The sequence below is a fragment of the Lynx canadensis genome, chromosome X (genome assembly GCF_007474595.2).
Source record: "Lynx canadensis isolate LIC74 chromosome X, mLynCan4.pri.v2, whole genome shotgun sequence".
In the NCBI taxonomy this organism is placed as follows: Eukaryota; Metazoa; Chordata; class Mammalia; order Carnivora; family Felidae; genus Lynx; species Lynx canadensis.
The window spans coordinates 87,686,721-87,705,200 of NC_044321.2; the positions used below are offsets into that span (position 1 = coordinate 87,686,721).

General features: G+C 48.2%; 1 protein-coding gene across 8 annotated transcripts in view; it reads left to right on the forward strand.

Annotated features, from left to right (window-relative positions):
- TMEM164 (transmembrane protein 164) overlaps positions 1-18,480 on the forward strand; it is a 177,148-nt gene that overhangs the window by 127,321 nt on the left and 31,347 nt on the right. For all 8 annotated transcript variants that reach the window (XM_030306214.1, XM_030306219.1, XM_030306218.1 and 5 more), the window contains one exon: positions 9,021-9,099. In XM_030306214.1, coding sequence (XP_030162074.1) covers positions 9,021-9,099 — 79 coding nt within the window. The remainder of the gene's footprint in view (positions 1-9,020; positions 9,100-18,480) is intronic.

An 18,480-nucleotide genomic window follows, 5' to 3' on the forward strand; every position in this document is an offset into this window, starting at 1 on the left:
TGTCCTCCAGGTGGATTTAACAACTAACATTTTCCCATATTCCGTTTCCACTGCTGTTCTTCTTTCTGTGTAAGTTTGCTGAATCTTTTCCAAAAAAGTTGCAGACATCTTGACGTTTCACTTCCAAATACTTCAGCCTGAGTTCCCAGAAATAAGGAAGGGGTCATATACAACCACAATACTGTGACCACACCCAAGAGAATTCTCAACAATTCTACAATGCTGTCTACTTTATCTGGTAATCAGTTTAAATTGAAATTTCCCTGATTGTTCCAAGAACGTGTTTAACTTTTTAAAATAATTTTTTTAATATTTACTTATTTTTGGGAGACAGAGAGACAGAGTGCAAGCAGGGGAGGGGCACAGAGAGAGGGAAGACGCAGAATCCAAAGCAGGCTTCAGGCTCTGAGCTGTCAGCACAGAGCCTCACGTGGGGCTCAAACCCACGAAACGTGGGATCATGACCTAGGCTGAAGCCGGACGCTTAACCGACTGGGCTACCCCGGCGCCCCTGAAATAATTTTTTAATGTTTATTTATTTATTTTGAGAGGGAGAGAGTGCACATGAGCAGCGGAGGGGCAGAGAGAGAGGGAGAGAGAGAATCGCAAGCAGGCTCCGTGCTATCAGCAGAGCCTGCTGTGGGGCTTGATATCCCGAACCGTGAGAAATCAAGAGTCAGACACTCAGACAACTGAGCCACCCAGGCACGCCTTTAACTTTTTGTTTTGTAATCAGGATTCAGTCAGGTTTCAAGATTGTTTTTGACTGTTCTCTTTAATTTTTGTTCATTTTAAAAAATCTAGGCACAGTCTCTCCCAGCCCCTGCTTTCTTTCTTCATGGCAGTGAAATTTTGGTGACTCCGGGCCAGTCGTTTTGTAGACTTTCGCACATTCTGAATTTCTCTGGCTCTTTTCTCGTGGCACCTTGTTGTTTTTAATGGCAGCATGGTATTCTGTTCCGTGAACGTATTGTGGTTTATCTTAAGTTGTGGGCATTCCCTCTGTGGCCTCCTCTAGCAAGTGGTATTATTTAGTTCCCAGGAGTTTGTGGCACCCGTAGGCCACAGTAAAAGTCTGTGGTCAGTTAATGAAGACAAAGTGTTCCAAAGCCAAACTCGGTTGGCAGGAACAGTACCAAAGGCAGCAGTAAGAGTGGATTGTGTCCCTTCCCCCACTAAAGGAGATGGATTATTGTTTTGGTCTGTTCAGGCTGCCATAACAAAGTACCACAGGCCCAGTAGCTTCTATAGCGGAGATGCATTTCTCACAGTTCTGGGAGCTGGAAGCCCCAAACTGGGGTGCAGGTGTGGTGTGGTGAGGGCCCTCTTCTGGACTGCAGGCTCCTTGCTGTGTCCTCAAGGGGTGACGGGGCCACGGGGAGCTCCCTGGGGCCTCGTATAAGGGCACTGATCCCATTCACAAGGGCTCCCCCCTCAAGACCTCATCACCTCCTAAAGCCCCCCACCTCTTAATACAATCCCATCGGGGCATGAATTGGGGGGAGGGGTACAGACATTCAGACCATAAGCAGTTCTGTCTTCTGATTCTCTGATTTCTTGTGGGCATCGGGGGCTGAGCTGAGACCAGGGTCCTCCCCTTAGAACCCCCTATTCTTACTCTGCACCTCATCATCAGCCAGGGAGTGTTCTGGTAACGCCGAATTCTCTTGCCACGCAGCGCGAGCTCCGAAGTCGTGAGCTCCCTGGACTTCTAGCACACCCCTCCCTCGGACAGTTATCCTCCCTTCGCCTTGTCCTTCCCTTCTCATCTCCTGGAGCCCGAGCCGATACCCTCTCTCGTGTTCTGGGTCCCACTCCATGCAGGACCTCTCACTGCCCAGCGTCTCCTGCCTATCTCACTTCTTCTGCTTCTCCCTCTCCACTCACCACTGGCTGCTTCCCTCCCTCCATAAATATGTTCCGGGCTCCTGTTCTTCACTGTTATCTCTCTGTAGATATGAGCCTGGAGTTATGACTTTGTCTCTCTCCACCCATGCACTCTTGTTGGGAGGACTGTGGGCCCAGGGTCTGCAAAGTGGGGTGCGTAAGATGTTCTGTTGGGGTGCTTAGGAAAATATTAGCATTTCTGTCCATCTTAGAGTTTCAGCTTCTTATTTTTCCATGCTAGTGTTTTTTGTTTTTTTGTGGGTTTTTTTTTTGTTTTGTTTTTTGAGAGAGAGAGAGAGTGCAAGTGAGCGAGGGGCAGAGAGAGAGAGAGAGAGAGAGAGAGAGAATCTCAGGAAGGGCAGGAGGGAAAGGGAGAGAGAGAGAGAAGCGGGGACTCATCCAAAGTGGGGCTCGTGTTCACCCAAAGCAGGGCTCGTGCTTACGCAAAGTAGGGCTCGAGATCACCCGAAGCAGAGCTTGTGCTCACCAAAAGTGGGGCTTGAGCTCACCTGATGCAGGGCTCGAACTCATGAACCGTGAGATCATGACCTGAGCCAAAACCAAGAGTCGGATGCTTAAGTGATGGAGCCAACCAGGCGCCGCCTGACCTTATCCTTTTATCCATTAGCCTCCTCGACTTGACCATGAGCTCTTGTAGGGCAGAGACTGTGTCTTCATCATTGCTGTATACCCAGAGCCAGGCACATTTCCCTGCCACCTAGTAGTGTCTCAATAAGTGTTGTGTTGTTTTTTTTTTTCTATTGATTGGATGAGAGTAAGAATAGGACTGTCGTGGGTAAGAAGAGGAGAGTGGTGCTGACAGCCCTTTGGGAGATAAAGAAGTCTCCAGGGAGAAGCTCTCACCTAGAGACAGGCCAAAAGAATGAATCACTTTGTGGGGGGGGGGGGGCGCCTGAGTGGTCCAGGCAGTTAAGTGTCTGACTCTTGGTTTCAGCTCAGGTCATGATCTCATGGTTTGTGAGTTCAAGCTCCATGTTGGGTTCTATGCTGACAGTGCAGAACCTGTTTGGGATTCTCTCTCTCTCTCTCTCTCTCTCTCTCTCTCTCTGCCCCTAACTCTCCGTCTTTCTCAAAATCAATAAACAAACATTAAAAAAAAAAAAAAGAATGAATCATGCTGGGAAGCTAAAGTTATCCTGGTAGTCGCCTGATAAATACACTGACGTGTGATTTAGGGCCATGGGACAGGCCCAGGCTCTACTCTTGCTGGAGGTTCTTGCTAAGGCATAATGATTAGGTAAAAAGAGCTCCAAGGCCTCGCCTTAAGTCTTGCTGACTGGAATGGAAATCTGGCCTTTACCACTTACTGGCTGGATTAATGTTGAAAAGGAGGGGTAATAACAGCTAGCATTGATTAAGCACATATTGTATACCAGCACTGGGCCAAGAACTCTACATGCATTACATCACCTAATGTCACCACAGCTTAATGAGATAGGCATTATTATCATTCCTATTTTATAAATGAGCCACGTGAACCTCAACAATATTAAGTGATTTGCCCAAAGGTGCTTTGCAACTAAATGATGGAGCTAGAATTTTAATCTGAGCAGCCTGGCTCTAGGCTGGCCATATTCATTTGGAAGTCATCAGTAGACAGAAGTCCTTTACAGCCAGGAGCCTGAATAAGGTTATCTAGTGAGTGAGAGCAGATAGAAAGAGAGCCAAGGACTTGGTTCTGAGCCCCTTCAATATAAGGGACAGAAGGAAGATCCGGTAATGGAGGTTGAGAAGGGGAGTCATTGAGGTAGGGAAAGAATAGGGGTGAAGTAAGATGAGGCCTGAAAATTGGCCAGGACCAACCGGCATGTATAGTTGCACAGGTTGTTAACTGCACAAGGGGGTGATTGTGCCAAAAATCTTTGGGACACCCTGGCATGGGGATGAAGAAGGGGTGGCTCCTTAAAGTTCACAGAAAGATGTCACACGGGTGTGCTTCCGTCCTTGTTGCCCATTAGAATTAGGATGGGTGTCATGGGTAACCTCAGTAAAAGCAATTTGAGGGGTGTGGTGGGTGTGAAAATTTGGAGTGGATGGAAGGATAATTCAGAGGAGAGGACATGATGGCAATGAGAAGAGACAATCTTTTTGAGGACTTCTGTAAAAGGGAAAGCAGAGATATGGGGTGGGGGCTGGTGGGGAAAGCAAAGGCAAGAGTTTTTGCCTCTTTCCATGGAAGATATTGAAATGTACTTGTTTTCTGATAGGAATGATCCAGTGACAAAAAGGGACAGTTGCTGGTGTGACGTCCTGGAGCAGGCAAGAAGGGATGGGATCTAGCACACACGTGAGGGGATTGGCCTTAGCCAGCAGTGTGGTTGGGGGATCCTGAAGAGCAGCGGAAGAAAAGGCAGCTCTGGGGATGGGGCGCAGGGAGGAAGGAGACGTCGAGGCAGGTGCCCGCGGATGTTCTTTTCCCATTGCTCTTTTTTCCCCCGAATGGAGTAGGAAGGCATTTCACCAGCTGAGGGGCAGGACGGAGGAAGGTTTGAGGAAGGCGCAAGAAGTTGTAAAATAGTTGTTCAAGAGAGAGGAGAGCAAATGGATTGGGGCATGTGGACGGATGGTTGGGTAGCATTAAGACTTGCCGTCATGAATTTAAGGGGGGTTCACGGCATAGTTTTATATTTTTCTCCGGCAATGCTCACTTGCCTGGGGGGTAGAGACGGGAAGGCAGAGAGTTTGATTTAACCAGCAACGTGGATTTGTAAAGCAGGTAGGATAGAGTGGGGAGAGAATGTCCGGAGGGTTGAGAATGTGGGGAAGGGGCTGAAGGGCAAGTGTAGAAGTGAGGATGTGAGGTCGGTGAGGGGCAGTCAAAACGTGGTGGGATCAGTGGACCATAGATCCCAGTGAAGTTGTAAGACGGATATGAGGCGAGTGAGTTGTTGGCTAAGTAGGCTGTGGTCGTTGGAGAGTGGGGTACACGACAGGCCAGTGCTAACACTGTTGAGGACACAGGCATTTTGACACATTTCCAACGCAGGAACGTTGGAAAAAATGACAAGAGAGGGAGGCAGAGTCTTCAAGGCCAAAGGGGAAATGCACGGGGAGACGGTCCATAGGTGGCCGCAAGAGCGGTGGGTAGTAGAGTCCAAGGGCATGAGATTCCGTTGGGGGAGTGGTTAGGAAGGAGGCAGAGAGAATGGCTGTGGAACAGCCAGCGGTGTAGAGGCAGCAGTGAGGAGCAGACAGGACCCTTCCTAGCCCCTGGTACCGGGCAACATGGGAGGAGAACCACCCAGCACTTGAGAGGGCTGTAGGGGTGGCCGTGACCTCAGAGGGGCAGGGAACCAGGTTTTCATTAAAGCAAGAAGGTGGAGGGACTTCTCAGAGGAGAGTTTGAGAATGAAGACGATTTCGAATAGTCCTTGGGTTCCAGAGGGTAGGCTGGAAGGGTTTCTAGAATTGAGGGGAGGTGAGAGATGAGGTCAGATTAGGGAGGGATTAGAATTCAGGTGTTGGGGGGGCGCCTGGGTGGCTCAGTCAGTTAAGCATCCAACTTTGGCTCAGGTCATAATCTCACGGTTTGTGAGTTTGAGCCCCATGTCGGGCTCTGTGCTGACAGCTCCAACAGCTCGGAGCCTGGAGCCTGCTTCGGATTCTGTGCCTCCCTTGCTCTCTGCCCGCTCCCGCCCCTGCTTGTGCTGTCTCTCTCTCTCTCTCAAAAATAAATAAAAAACATTAAAAAAATTTAGAATTCAGGTGTTGGGTAATGACCTGGGAGTTTGGGGCTTCTTATGGTGACTGAGGTGACCAAGGATGGAGGGCACGGTGGGATTGCTTGTCTCCATGGCAGAGCATGGGGGTGTGGCCGGCAGAGCCATATGCTAGGAAGAAGAAGGTCACACGCTTGCCATGGACGGAGTCTGTGCCCCTAATGTTTTAGGCAGTCTGAGTCCAGAGGCCTGGTGGGCTTTATCAGCCTGCTTTTTTTTTTTTTTTACAGTTTTTTTTTTTTTTAATTTGAGAAAGATACAGAGAGCAAGCAAGGGAGGGGCAAAGAGAGAAGGAGACAGAGTCCTAAGCAGGCTCCATGCTGTCAGCACAGAGCCTGATGTGGGGCTCGAACTCACAAACCGTGAGATCATGACCTGAGCCGAAACCAAGAGTTGGACACTTAACTGACTGTGCTGCCCAGGTTCCCCTACAATAATCTTATAACAGCGTAATTATTTCCATTTTACTGGTGCCAAAACGGGTGGAGAGGTTAGGTGGCTTGCTTGAGGCCAAAGGGCTCTTAAGGACATAATGAAATCTAGAAACACAGATTTGACAGTCTCCAAAATTTTTGCTCCTAGCCATAGTGCTAAACTGCCTCCCTGGACATTGCAGGTGAAGGGTGTGCTTTCCAGAAGGTCTGTGAGTGCAGAGGGATAAGCAGTAGCTAGAGTCTGGAAGGACATGGCAGGGGCCAGGGGCTGTGGGTCCTTAGCCTGGTTCTCTGCTCCGTGCTGTACAACGGCAGCTTGGTTTCCCAGGCCTGTTTCAGGGGGATGGGAGGTCAAGTCCCGTAGGTACCTAAACGTTCAGATTACAGCCAGAGTGTTGGACCTTCCTGGGACCTTTTCCTCCTTGCCTGTTTTCTGGGTGAGCACAGTCAAGGCATTTAACCCTTTTGTGCCTCGGGTTCCTCATCTGTCAGATGACACTTGGCCTGCCGGCCTCATGGGGTTTTTGAGAGGAATGAGGAGGGTCATAGATATGGGAATGGTTGAAAAAGCATGAAGCAATACCCAACTCAAGATGGTAGGGTGATCCTGGATCGTATGACTATTGAGGGTCCAGTATGGACCCCCGAGACCTCCAGAGCTCATGCTGGTGATTCCCATTGTCAAACCTTTTCTAGCTATTCCAGCATGGTCTGCAGAGCCACGTGGAACCTCATCTCTTTTTCTGGGATTTTCACATCCGCCTGTGAACATAAAATAGTACTTGGGCATCATCTGGGTCCGTGGGCAGTTTTCCTTCTGCGTGGGTTTTTCTTTCTTTCTTTGTTTAAAGTTTATTTATTTATTTTGAGAGAGAGAGAAAGCATGAGTGGGGGACAGGCAGAGAGAGAAGGAGAGAGAGAGAATCCCAAGCCCAATGTGGGGCTCGAACTCACAGACTGTGAGATCATGACCTGAGCTGAAATCAAGTTGGAAGCTTAAACAACAGAGCCACCCAGGCACCTCTCTCTCTCTCTCTCTCTCTCTCTTTTTTAATGTTTAATTTATTTTTGAGAGAGAGAGAGAGAGCACGCACGAGAGAGAGAGAGAGAGAGAGCATGGGGAAGGGGCGGAGAGAGAGAAAATCCCAAGCAGGCTCTGTGCTGACAACAGCAAGCCCGATTCGGGACTTGAACTCAGGAACCGTGAGATCATGACCTGAGCCAAAGCTGGATGCTTAACCCACTGAGCCACCCAGACGCCCCTGTGGGTTTTTATTTTCAAGGGCCGGAGCCAGAATCTCTGTTCATGGTCTACAGTCATCACAGCTGCCATTCTGGGGGGCTCTGCCATCTTTTGGTTTTAGCCCTTGGCACAAGGCATGCTTGGGCTCTCACACCTGGGGAGCCCATAACTGCCTCGTCTCATTAGCGTGCAGTCTTGGTTCTGTGCTTGCCTTGTAGGGAATAAGGAGGCAGTAGACCCTTCCCCTGGGTGTTCTTGTCTCTCTCGGCTTCCGTCTAGGGGTGTGTGTGTGTGTGTGTGTGTGTGTGTGTGTGTGTGTGTGTATTGCAGGCTGTGTAAGCCCCAGAGGCCAGGCTTCTTGCCAGCTGCTAAAGTTTATTCCCCCAGAATTGTGTTAGCCACCCAGCTGTTTGCATTCCTAGCCCTCTGCCAAAGTCAGTGGCGCGGTCCCCATGCCAGGTGGAAACCGCGCTCTGCTTGGGTAATCCAGGGCTTCCATTTTGTGAGGGATGGGAAACAGCAGTGAGTGAGCAGGCGTGTTGGGTGGAGGGAGGGTGGGGCCGCTCCTTTTGGCACGCTATGTCGGAACTGGCCCAGCTGCTTGGTCTTCACCCAAAAGTAGGGCTAACTCTGGACTGACCCCAAATATCCAGTGGGGAAACTCTTTATTCTTGGATCTAGACCAGACCAGGCCTAGCAATTGCCTTTTTGTTATTTATTTTTTTGGAAATCTGGAAAATGGGACTAATAAATCCTATGCCGCACGTTCTCCATGTTAGATGAGAAATAAGCTTTTAAATCATTCACCACCTTGGGGCGCCCGGGTGGCTCAGTGGGTGAAGCATCCGACTTCGGTTCAGGTTATGATCTCATGGTTCGTGAGTTCGAGCCCTGCATTGGGCTCTGTGCTGACAGCTCAGAGCCTGGAGCCTGCTTCAGATTCAGTGTCTCCCACTCTCTCTGCCCCTCCCCTGCTCACGCTCTGTCTCTGTCTCTCAATAATAAAGCAACACAAAACTGGGGTGCCTGAGTGGCTCAGTCGGTTAAGCAGCTGACTGTGGCTCAGGTCATGATCTCACGGTTCATGGGTTCGAGCCCTGTCTCAGGCTCTGTGCTGACAGCTCAGAGCCTGGAGCCTGCCTAGGATTCTGTGTCTCCCTCTCTCTCCGGCCCTCCCTGGCTTGCGCTCTGTGTGTCTCTCTCAAAAATAAACAAACATTAAAAAAATTAAAAATCATTTACCACCTCCTCATGTGGAGCAAGAAGTGACATTACATTGTGTTTTCTCAAGCATATTCTGCAGAATACTGAGTGTTCTTTGGGGAAGAAAAGGCACCGGCTAAGTTTGGGAAACACTGGATAAACAATTGTTAGCAAATTCTGTAGTGGCAGAGACCACCCAGATCCTCAGTATACCACGAATAGCCGTGGTGAATCTCCTGGGGATCTAGTATATGCAAAATTTCTTACATCAACTGGCTGCTTTCTTTTAGTGAAATGTTTTTCCAAATGTGCTTTGGAAGATGCCGGGCCGAGGTCATAAGTGTATATTCATTTTATTCTTTTTTTTCACTGTGGTTGTGAAGGGACATGAGCACTTGCAATGCATGGCTTGGCTAAAATGTAGGTCCTAAAGAGCAAGGGTGGTCCACTTCAGAAGCTGTTGACATAAGTGATTCCTGCTCTGTGACACCTCTCTCCCTCCTGTCCTTACAGCTCCCCTTTGAATTGGAGATTTACTACATTCAGCATGTTATGCTCTACGTGGTGCCCATCTATCTGCTTTGGAAAGGAGGTAAGCCCCCCCCCCCCAGCACAACGCCAGTGCCACTCCTGCCTAGCCACTCCCACGCCTAGCCACTCCCACACCTAGCCACCCCACACCTAGCCACTCCCACACCTAGCCACTCCCACAGCTAGCCACCCCACACCTAGCGACTCCCACACCTAGCCACCCCACACCTAGCCACTCCCACGCCTAGCCGCTCCCACACCTAGCCACCCCACACCTAGCCACTCCCACGCCTAGCCACTCCCACACCTAGCCACCCCACACCTAGCCACTCCCACACCTAGCCACTCCCACACCTAGCCACTCCCACACTTAGCCACTCTCCCACCTAGCTGCTCCCTTCTGTTCTGGGGAATCCTCATGTATTGGATGCCCACCAGGATCTTGAGCTACTGCCAGGCTGGGTTTCTGCAGTATCCTTTATGCCACACACCATGGGGTGAGCAGATGGGCGTGGATAAGGCCTGCAAAGAATCTGGGGGCTTTTCAGAACCCTCGTTTGTGCCTTGTGGGTAAGCACGCTGCTGCTGTGTGTCCTGGGGCCTAGGCCTTGGGCTCGTTGTCTGTGGTGACATTGGGTTTGCATGGAAACCCCTGCAGCCCCGATTCTGCCACTCACTTGTGCTGTGCCTCCCCCGTTGCGTCAGTGTGCAGTATAGGGTAGGAGGAGAGAAGGAAGCACTCAGCCCTGTCGAGAGCAGGACCTTGTGCTCTTGCTTATTGTATCCATCCTCTCAGAACCAAAGAAGATATTGAGAGGGTCAAGAAGTTCAGGGACTGTGAGGTTCTAGGGCTGAGGGAAGAAGCAGGTAAAAGAACAGTGACCACCGTGTAAAACAAACCATTGACAATCTTGATCTTGTCATGAGGGAGGGACCTCCAACTTGGTAGAGATGGCCTTGAAAGGAAAGCTGATCTCTTTGTGACCTCACAGTGACCCTTAAGTTATCCCCCTCCCCCTTCTATTATGTGGTAGATGAGAGGGGACTAGCCTCTCTGTCTTGGTTGCTGGGACTTCTCTGGAGGACCAACGCCACTATCTCACCTCAGGCCACCAAGGCTTTCATTTCTATCACGTTGAAAATGACACAAGGTTGGGGCGCCTGGGTGGCGCAGTCGGTTAAGCGTCCGACTTCAGCCAGGTCACGATCTCGCGGTCCGTGAGTTCGAGCCCCGCGTCAGGCTCTGGGCTGATGGCTTGGAGCCTGGAGCCTGTTTCCGATTCTGTGTCTCCCTCTCTCTCTGCCCCTCCCCTGTTCATGCTCTGTCTCTCTCTGTCCCAAAAATAAATAAAAAACGTTAAAAAAAAAAAAAGAAAATAAAAAATAAAAAAAAAAAAAGAAAATGACACAAGGCCATGTGGGCCCTTAAAGCCACTGGAAGATGGTTTGGAAGTTGTGCTTCCTCTAACTCAGGAATCCTGGCAAATCTGAAGAACTTTTGGCAACCTGGGGACACATTGGAGGACGGGTACCGTTGCTCTCGATGGAGTCTCCTGTCAGTCAAGAGATCTGCCCCCCTGTGCCCTGGTTTCTGTCAGATAGCATTTTTTCTTAGCACTGGTCTCAATGTTCTTTGAGGCTGTTTTTACCCCGTGCAGCCCCTTGGGGGTCTCACAGACTCAGAGAGCACCTTCTTTGAATTTGCGCTAAATGTACTGTTTCCCCCTCTAAGCTGTAGGGCAAGTCTCCATATCCAGGAGACGTGTGCCATTTTTCAGGTATGTCTCCTGTGGCACAGGAAGCAGCTTGCTAATAATACTCAAGTCTGGGGGATACACTCATTCTGAATAGAACCAGGCAGGCAGCTATCTCTGCATTCCAGAAGCAACCCCCCTCTCCTTTCTGAGGGATGAGATGCAGGTTTTGGCCCAACGTGCATGGCCATTAGTTAAGCCTACTTGGCTCCGAGGTGCCCGTAAAAATCTGTTAGGTGGCTGAGCCAGACTATTCTGAGATGGAAAATACCAAGTAGCCATCCCCAGTACCCCCTCCCCACAAAAAACCCCTCACAGTCTGGGAAGCTGCAGCTTCTAGAAGTGCTAGGTTCCACTGCAGCCTTCTGTTGAATCTGTCGCCACACTGTTTGGGGTAACTGAGCCGAGGAAGCAGGGATGCCAAGGCTTAATTCCAATTTATTTCTCACTGTTAGTGATTCTTTCCTCTTTCCTCTGGTGCCTGGCCCAGAGTAGAGGCTGTAAAAACAGTAACGGTAATAATAGCCACAGTAAATATCAGCTTTTTATTGAGTGTTTCCTGTGTGTGAGATACTTTGCTAGGCACGCTTTGTGTTTTCTCATCCAACTAACTCTGGTGAAAATGCCCCTTCTACAAAGGAGAAAGCCAAGGCTCAGAAATGTTAGGTGCCTTGCTCACAGCCATCAGTAGCAGAGCCAGGATTCAAAGCCTGGCCTCGATTCCCTCTCAAACCAGTCCTTTTCTCCGCGTACCTCATTGTCCTAAAAGGCAGGCACCTGTCCCCTAACCACACAGCAGGTTGGGAGTCTCCCCTCCAGCCACCCCCAACATGTATTTGTTGAACACTTACTACGAACCCAGCATTTGTACTAGGGAATCAGAGATTCCCTGCTATAGGGAGTCTGTGCAGGAAGAGAGCCTTGGGAGTGTAAACCAGCAGGGATAAGTGCGACAGAGGGCGCCATAGGAACAGAACAGGATTTGTCACCACTTCTGGGCTCTTAAGAAGCCTTGGCTTCCTTTCTGGCTCTTTGCTGTCATCTGCTGTTCATTTGGGGGAAATTATATGCACTTAGAGAAAAGTCTGGTTTTCCTAAGGCTGGCTTCAGTCTTTGGTCCCGAGTCTCGGACCTGGGCCTTGCAGAGGACAAATCGATCTGGAGTGAGCAGTGGGAAGATGATTCTCTGTAAATCAAAAAAGCTGAGGGTTTAGGGGTTCTCTTTCCTAGAAGTCTTGTAATTTTCCAAAAGTAACTGACTTTGGAGTTTATACCCAAGGCAAGACAGCTGTCCTGTAGATACCTCCCATGGCCAGGAGCCCTGTATTCCTGAAAGGCAAAATTGTGCTGCTTTCTGTGGCCTGGGTGGGGGCGGAGTTCAGTAGTACCTAGTGGGATCCCCTCCCTCCTTCATTACTACAGTCCTTCAGCATGGCCGTAGTGACTGTGACATCCTGTGTCCACACTGTTCTTTTTTTTATTAAAAATGTTTTTAATGTTTATTTTTGAGAGAGAGACAGACAGACAGACAGACAGGGTGCCAGTGGGGGAAGGGCAGAGAGAGAGGGAGATGCAGAATCTGAAGCAGGCACCAGGCTCCAAGCTGTCAGCACAGGGCCCGACGTGGGGCTCAAACCCATGAACAACCTGAGTCGAAGTCAGACACTTAACCAACTGAGCTACCCAGGCACCCTTGTCCACACTGTTCTTTTTTTCCTCCAGCCTTCCTTTTTATTTCTGTTTCCTTTCCTCCCAGCTCTTTGCCTTTGGCTCTCTGGAACTACACTTGACTCTTGAACAGTGCACAGGTTAGGGATGCGACCCCCACCCCCTCCACAGTCTAATAGCTGCGTATAACTTTACTCCCTCAAAACATAACTACTAATAACCTTTCGTTGACCAGAAGCCTTATTGATAATGTAAACAGTGGAAGAACACAGATTTTGCATGTTATATGTATTATGTACTGTATTCCTGCAATAAAATCACCTGGAGAAAAGAAAATGTTATTAAGAAAATCCTAAGGGAGACAAAATACATTTACTGTACTGCTCTGTATTTATCAGAAAAAATCTGCACGGGAGTGAACTTGCAAAGGTTCAAACCCATGCTGGTCAAGGGTCAACTGTATATTTTTTATAACCCCCAGCCCAACCAGCTCTTCACAGAACACCAAGTCCTCCTGTGTCTTGCCTGGAGCTCCCCCCAATAGAGGCTGCTCTTCCTTTTCTGCCCCCTGTGCTGTCGAGCCCCCCACTGTCCCCCCCCCCAGACTAATATTTCATCTCTCAGGTGGAAGTGCTTTCTCCTTTACCATTCTCTCCACCTTTTCTTTTCACCACTACCACCACCTAACCCCTCATCCGCTTCCTCCATGTTCCTAGATGCCTTTGGCCCCTGGTGCTCAGTATTTCCATTACAACTCTGGCCAGCATCGGATGAGGCTTCCAGGGAAGACCACTTGCCCCACCCAGCTTCTCAAAGTTTGGGTGTCTCCACCTCAGTGACTTCTGTGTCTTCTTCTCTTCAGCTGACTGACTTCGCCCCCCCTTCCCCCGAAACTCCTCTGTCTGAGATCATTAGCCCCTGCATCCCTTTCTGTGACCCAAATCTCTACTCTTTTCAGCCTCCTCCCCTCAAGCTTCCTGTCCTTCCCACTCTTGATAGATGTACCCCCAACAAATGACTGGGAAAACAGATTTCCAGGTGCGAATTCCCTCGGTTATTTCCCTCTGCTCTAAAAGCTGCTTCACTCACCCCTGTCCTGACATCGTTCTCTCTCATCTTGGAGGAAGTGTTTTTGTGGTAATCTCGCATCCCTTCCCCTCCTCCAGAACTTCATTCCATCAAGTAGTCAGTCACTTGTCTCCTGCATTTCAACCCTTTCTTCACTACTGGCTTTTCGGCCAAGAAGGATGCCAAAGTCTTCCCCTTATAATTTTTTTTAATGTTTGTTTATTTTTGAGGGAGGCTGGGGGAGGGGCAGAGAGAGAGGGAGAGAGAATCAGCAGAGAGCCGGATGCGGGACTCAATCTCACAAACCATGAGATCATGACCTGAGCCGAAATCGAGTCGGACACTTAAACGACTGAGCCACCCAGATGCTGGTGTCCCAGCATCTTCAAAGATTAGTCCAACAAGATTTCCTAAACCTCAGTTCTTTGGGTGTGACAATTCTTGCCTAATCCACAGTGTCATCTGTATTATTATGTCTATGATATATGTCCTTAAATCTACTAATTTTTCTTTTTCCTAAAATATCTTTCTGCTCCATGAAATCCTGGATTCAGTGCGCTGGTTACTTATTTTAATACACTTAAAATTTTTTTTAACGTTTATTATTTATTTTTTGAGAGAGAGACAGAGCATGAGCAGGGGAGGGGCAGAGAGAGAGGGAGACACAGAATCCGAAGCAGGCTTCAGGCTCTGAGCCACCAGCACAGAGCCCGACACGGGCTCGAACCCATAAGCTGTGAGAACATGACCTGAGCCAAAGTCAGATGCTTAACTGACCCAGGCACCCCTTACATGTTTAAATTGGCATTCAGTTTCCTCTTCCTTGACCTATGTGTTCCTCTCATGTGTTCATTTTTCCCTTATGTTATTGGCCTTTTTAACAAAATTGAATCTTAGGAGCTCTTTATATGTAATTTATATATTTTACATGTTTGTTTATATTTCTCCATAATATAAATATATGTTTACACATTTCTATATAATTATTTTTCCGTATAAGTTTTTCTAGATAATATAAATATCTTTCTCTATAATGTAAATATTTTTCTGTGTATTTCTATATAAATATTAGGAGTTAACCCTTTGTGATCTGCACTGTAGATCTTTTTCCCAGTTTTGTCATTTGTTTTTTTTTTTATCTTCTGATTTATTTAGGTAGGATGTTTACATCTCTATGCAATTTAATTTATTTTTATCATATAGCTTCTGAATTTTGAGTTATGGTTAGGAAGTCCTTCCACACCCCGAGGTTATAAAAAATATATCCCGGGGGCGCCTGGGTGGCTCACTCGGTTAAGTGTCTGACTTCAGCTCGGGTCATGATCTTGGGATTCATGGGTTCAAGCCTCACATCACACTTTGTGCTGGTGGTTTGGAGTCTGCTTGGGATTCTCTCTCTCTCCCTCTCTGCCCCTCCCCCACTCATGCTCGCTCTCACTCTCTGTCTCTCTCTCCCTCTCAAAAATAAATAAACATTAAAAAAAAGACAAATCCAGCGTGCCTGAGTGGTTCAGTGGGCTGAACGTCCAACTCTTGATTTTGACTCAGGTCATGATCTCGTGTTCCTGAGATCGAGCCCCATGTCGGGCTTTGTGCCGCACACGGAGCCTGCTTGAGATTCTCTCTCCCTTCTCTCTCTGCCCCTTCTCCACTTATGCTCTCTCTCTCTCTCAAAATAAATAAAATAACTTAAAAAATATATACATATAATATATATATGTATATATATTATATATGTATATATATATTATATATATATATCCCATATTTTCTTTGCCTGTGTTAATAGTTCCATTTTTTTTAACCTTTAAATCTTTCATCCACTTGGAATTTATCCTGGGATACAGTGTGAGATAAGGATCCAATTTGATTTCCAGATGGCTTCTCATTTGTCCCAAGACCATTGAGCGAATAGTCCGGCACAATCAGGTGTGCTTGCGGGTAGGACCATGCTGACCGATGTGAAGAGTGATCACTGTTCTCTGCTTTTTTTACCCACCTAATTGTTCCTGAAATCCATTCTCTCCCTGCCTTGGGCTGGCCCTTCCTCATGTCGCACCTTAGCCGCGACAGCTGGCTCTGTGTGGTCTCCCCAGCTCCCCCTACCAACAACCTGTCCCTGTAGTTTCCAAAGCTATTTTCAAAGCCCAAATAGGATCACAGCACCTCCCTATTTGGAAACTTTCGGTGGCTCTCCCTTGTCCCCAGAGCCCAGTGCATTTTGCAGGCCTCTTCTCTGTATGTTCCTCCCTTCCTTATGTTCTGAACTTGGGTATTACCAAGATCCTTAGGGGCCTCCCCCCTCACCAAGTTTACCGTTTAACTTTGCTGCCTCTGCGTCCTGAAGATGCCATGACTTCTGCCGGGAACGCCCTTCTCCAGCTTGGTGGCCTGGAAAGCATTCATATTTCCAAACTCAACCTCGGCCGCTAGCTTCTCCAGGCAGCCCACTGGAACTGTTCTGTGGCTGTCCTTCTGCAGTGCACATGTGAGACATGCCTGTCTGCCTAAGGACAGGAAGTGTTCTTTAGTTCTTAGTATTTCAGGGCTGAATGAGGACCTATATAGATACCCGCACACTGCACATTTTACATATCTTATTATGCATCTTAGAAGCTGGCATTTATGGTGCGTTGTCCACGAACTAGGCACTGGGTAAGTGTTTTACTTGCATGACCTTGATCTCTCATTTAATCCCTGTAAGTCCACTAGCACATGATCTTGGATGAGAAAAAAAAATCACGTCTTCAGTTGCATTAACTCCAACTGACATCTAGCATTACTTTCAGTGCTGAAACGTAGGCAACAAACCACAGCTTTAGCAGCACTCACGGATGCTGCTGTTAATGTAAATCAGTTTCTCCTCCTATTACAGCTGCTGTAGGGATTTCAAAAAATCATAGGCACCTCCTCATTACCTGCAAATGTAAAAACCTTAATTTTTAAAAGTACTTCGACAATTATTTCAGTGTTACTGTTTGCTTTTGTTATCCTTTTTTATTTTGTATACTTAAAAAGATTTATTCTGAGGGGCACCTGGATGGCTCAGTCGGTTAAGCGTCTGACTTGATTTCGGCTCAAGTAGTGATCCCAGGGTCATGGAATCGAGCCCTGTATCAGGCTTCATGCTAGGTGTGTGGAGCTTGCTTAAGATTTTGGGGCATCTGGGTGGCTCAGTCGGTTAAGCATCGGACTTCAGCTCAGGTCACTATCTCGTGATTTGTGAGTTCAAGCTCCGTGTCGGGCTCTGTGCTGACAGCTCAGAGCCTGGAGCCTGCTTCGGATTCGGTGTCTCCCTCTCTCTCTGCCCCTCCCCCACTCACACATTGTCTCTGAAAAAAAATGAATAAATGTTAAAAAAAAAAAAAAAGATTCTTTCTCTCCCTCTCTCTGCCCCTCCCCTGCTCATTTTCATTCTCATTCTCTCTCTCTCTCTCAAAAAAAAAAAAAAAAAACACCTTTTATTCTGAGAGGGGAGGCCCCAAATCAGCCATGGGGTCCACAGCACCACAAAGGTCAGGAGCCCCTGCGCTAGACTTTCAACTGGCATTAGAAACCAGGCAGACAAGCTTCACCACCACCTAGTGCTACTCCCCCATGTTGTCGCTGAGTTCTGACAGACTGTGAGTTCGAATCCTGATTCTGGCACTTAGGTGAGTGCCTTAAACCTCTCTGCATCTGTTTTCTTATTTGTAAAAGGAGGGTAGGAATAGTACCTACCTCACAGGTGTGGCGTGAGGGTTTACTGAGCTCATATATGGGAATACATAGAACAGTGCCTGGCGTGTGTTAAGTGTTGCAGACTTTTATTATTCACCCCTATAACACAGCCTTATGAATTACACATCTGTCTTCCAACTGGACTGTGGGCTCTTGAGGATTCTTCCTTGCCTGATTCGAAAGCGACAGAGCCTTGCACCTACTGAGTGTACGTTTGTCAGCAGGTTTAACATCGCCGGCGTCCCTCCTTTTAGACGCCTGTTTCTCCTTTGGGCTGTGTGACACTCTTGTCTCCTGGTTCTCCTCCTGTGGCTGGCTGTCTTTGGGCTCCTTTGCTCTGCCTGTCCCAGAGGTCCCAGGGTTCTCCATCCATGGATGTAACTGAAGGCTCGAGAAACACCACAGCTACTTCAAAGGAAACATGTCTACAATCAGGATTCTCAATTGCATACCCCTTCTTCCCACCTACTCTTCTTCTTCCTCCATTTCCTATATTAGCGGCTCCACCATCCACCCCCCAGGGCCAAAGCCAATATCCTAGCCAGAAACTTTCTGGATCCCTTCCTCCACCTCATCCCTTATGGCAATCAGTTCAGGCGTTCTGTCGATTCAGATTCTCAAAATGCTTGCAAATTCAGCTCTTCCTCTCTCTTTCCATCACCCCAGCCCTAGCACAGGCTCTCGGCCTCTGTTGCCGGGACTACTCTGTTTTCTCTCTCCTCTCCCTGCCCTGATTGGCCCCCTGTGTCTCACCCAGTCTCCAGAATGACTTCTCTAAGGAAAGAACAATTGTGATCAGGTTTTGCTCCCCTGCTTAAAAATCCTCTCCTTGGGGCACCTGGGTGGCTCAGCCGGTTCAGCATCCGACTTCGGCTCAGGTCATGATCTCACGGTTCCTGAGTTCAAGCCCCGCATCAGGCTCTGTGCTGACAGCTCAGAACCTGGAGCTGGCTTTGGTTTCTGTGTCTCCCTCTCTCTCTGCCCCTTCACCACTCATGCTCTGTCTGCCTCTCTCTGTCTCTGTCTCTTTCTCTCAGAAATAAACGTTAAAAAAAATTAAAAAATCCTGTTCAGGATGCAGACCAAACTTCTTCACGTGGCATTCAAGATATTTACATTTGACCCTTATCTGTCTCACTTTTTAAAAATTAATTTATTTTTTAAATGTTTGTTTTTGAGGGAAAGAGAGTGTGAGTGGGGGAGGGGCATAGAGAGAAGGAGACACAGAATCC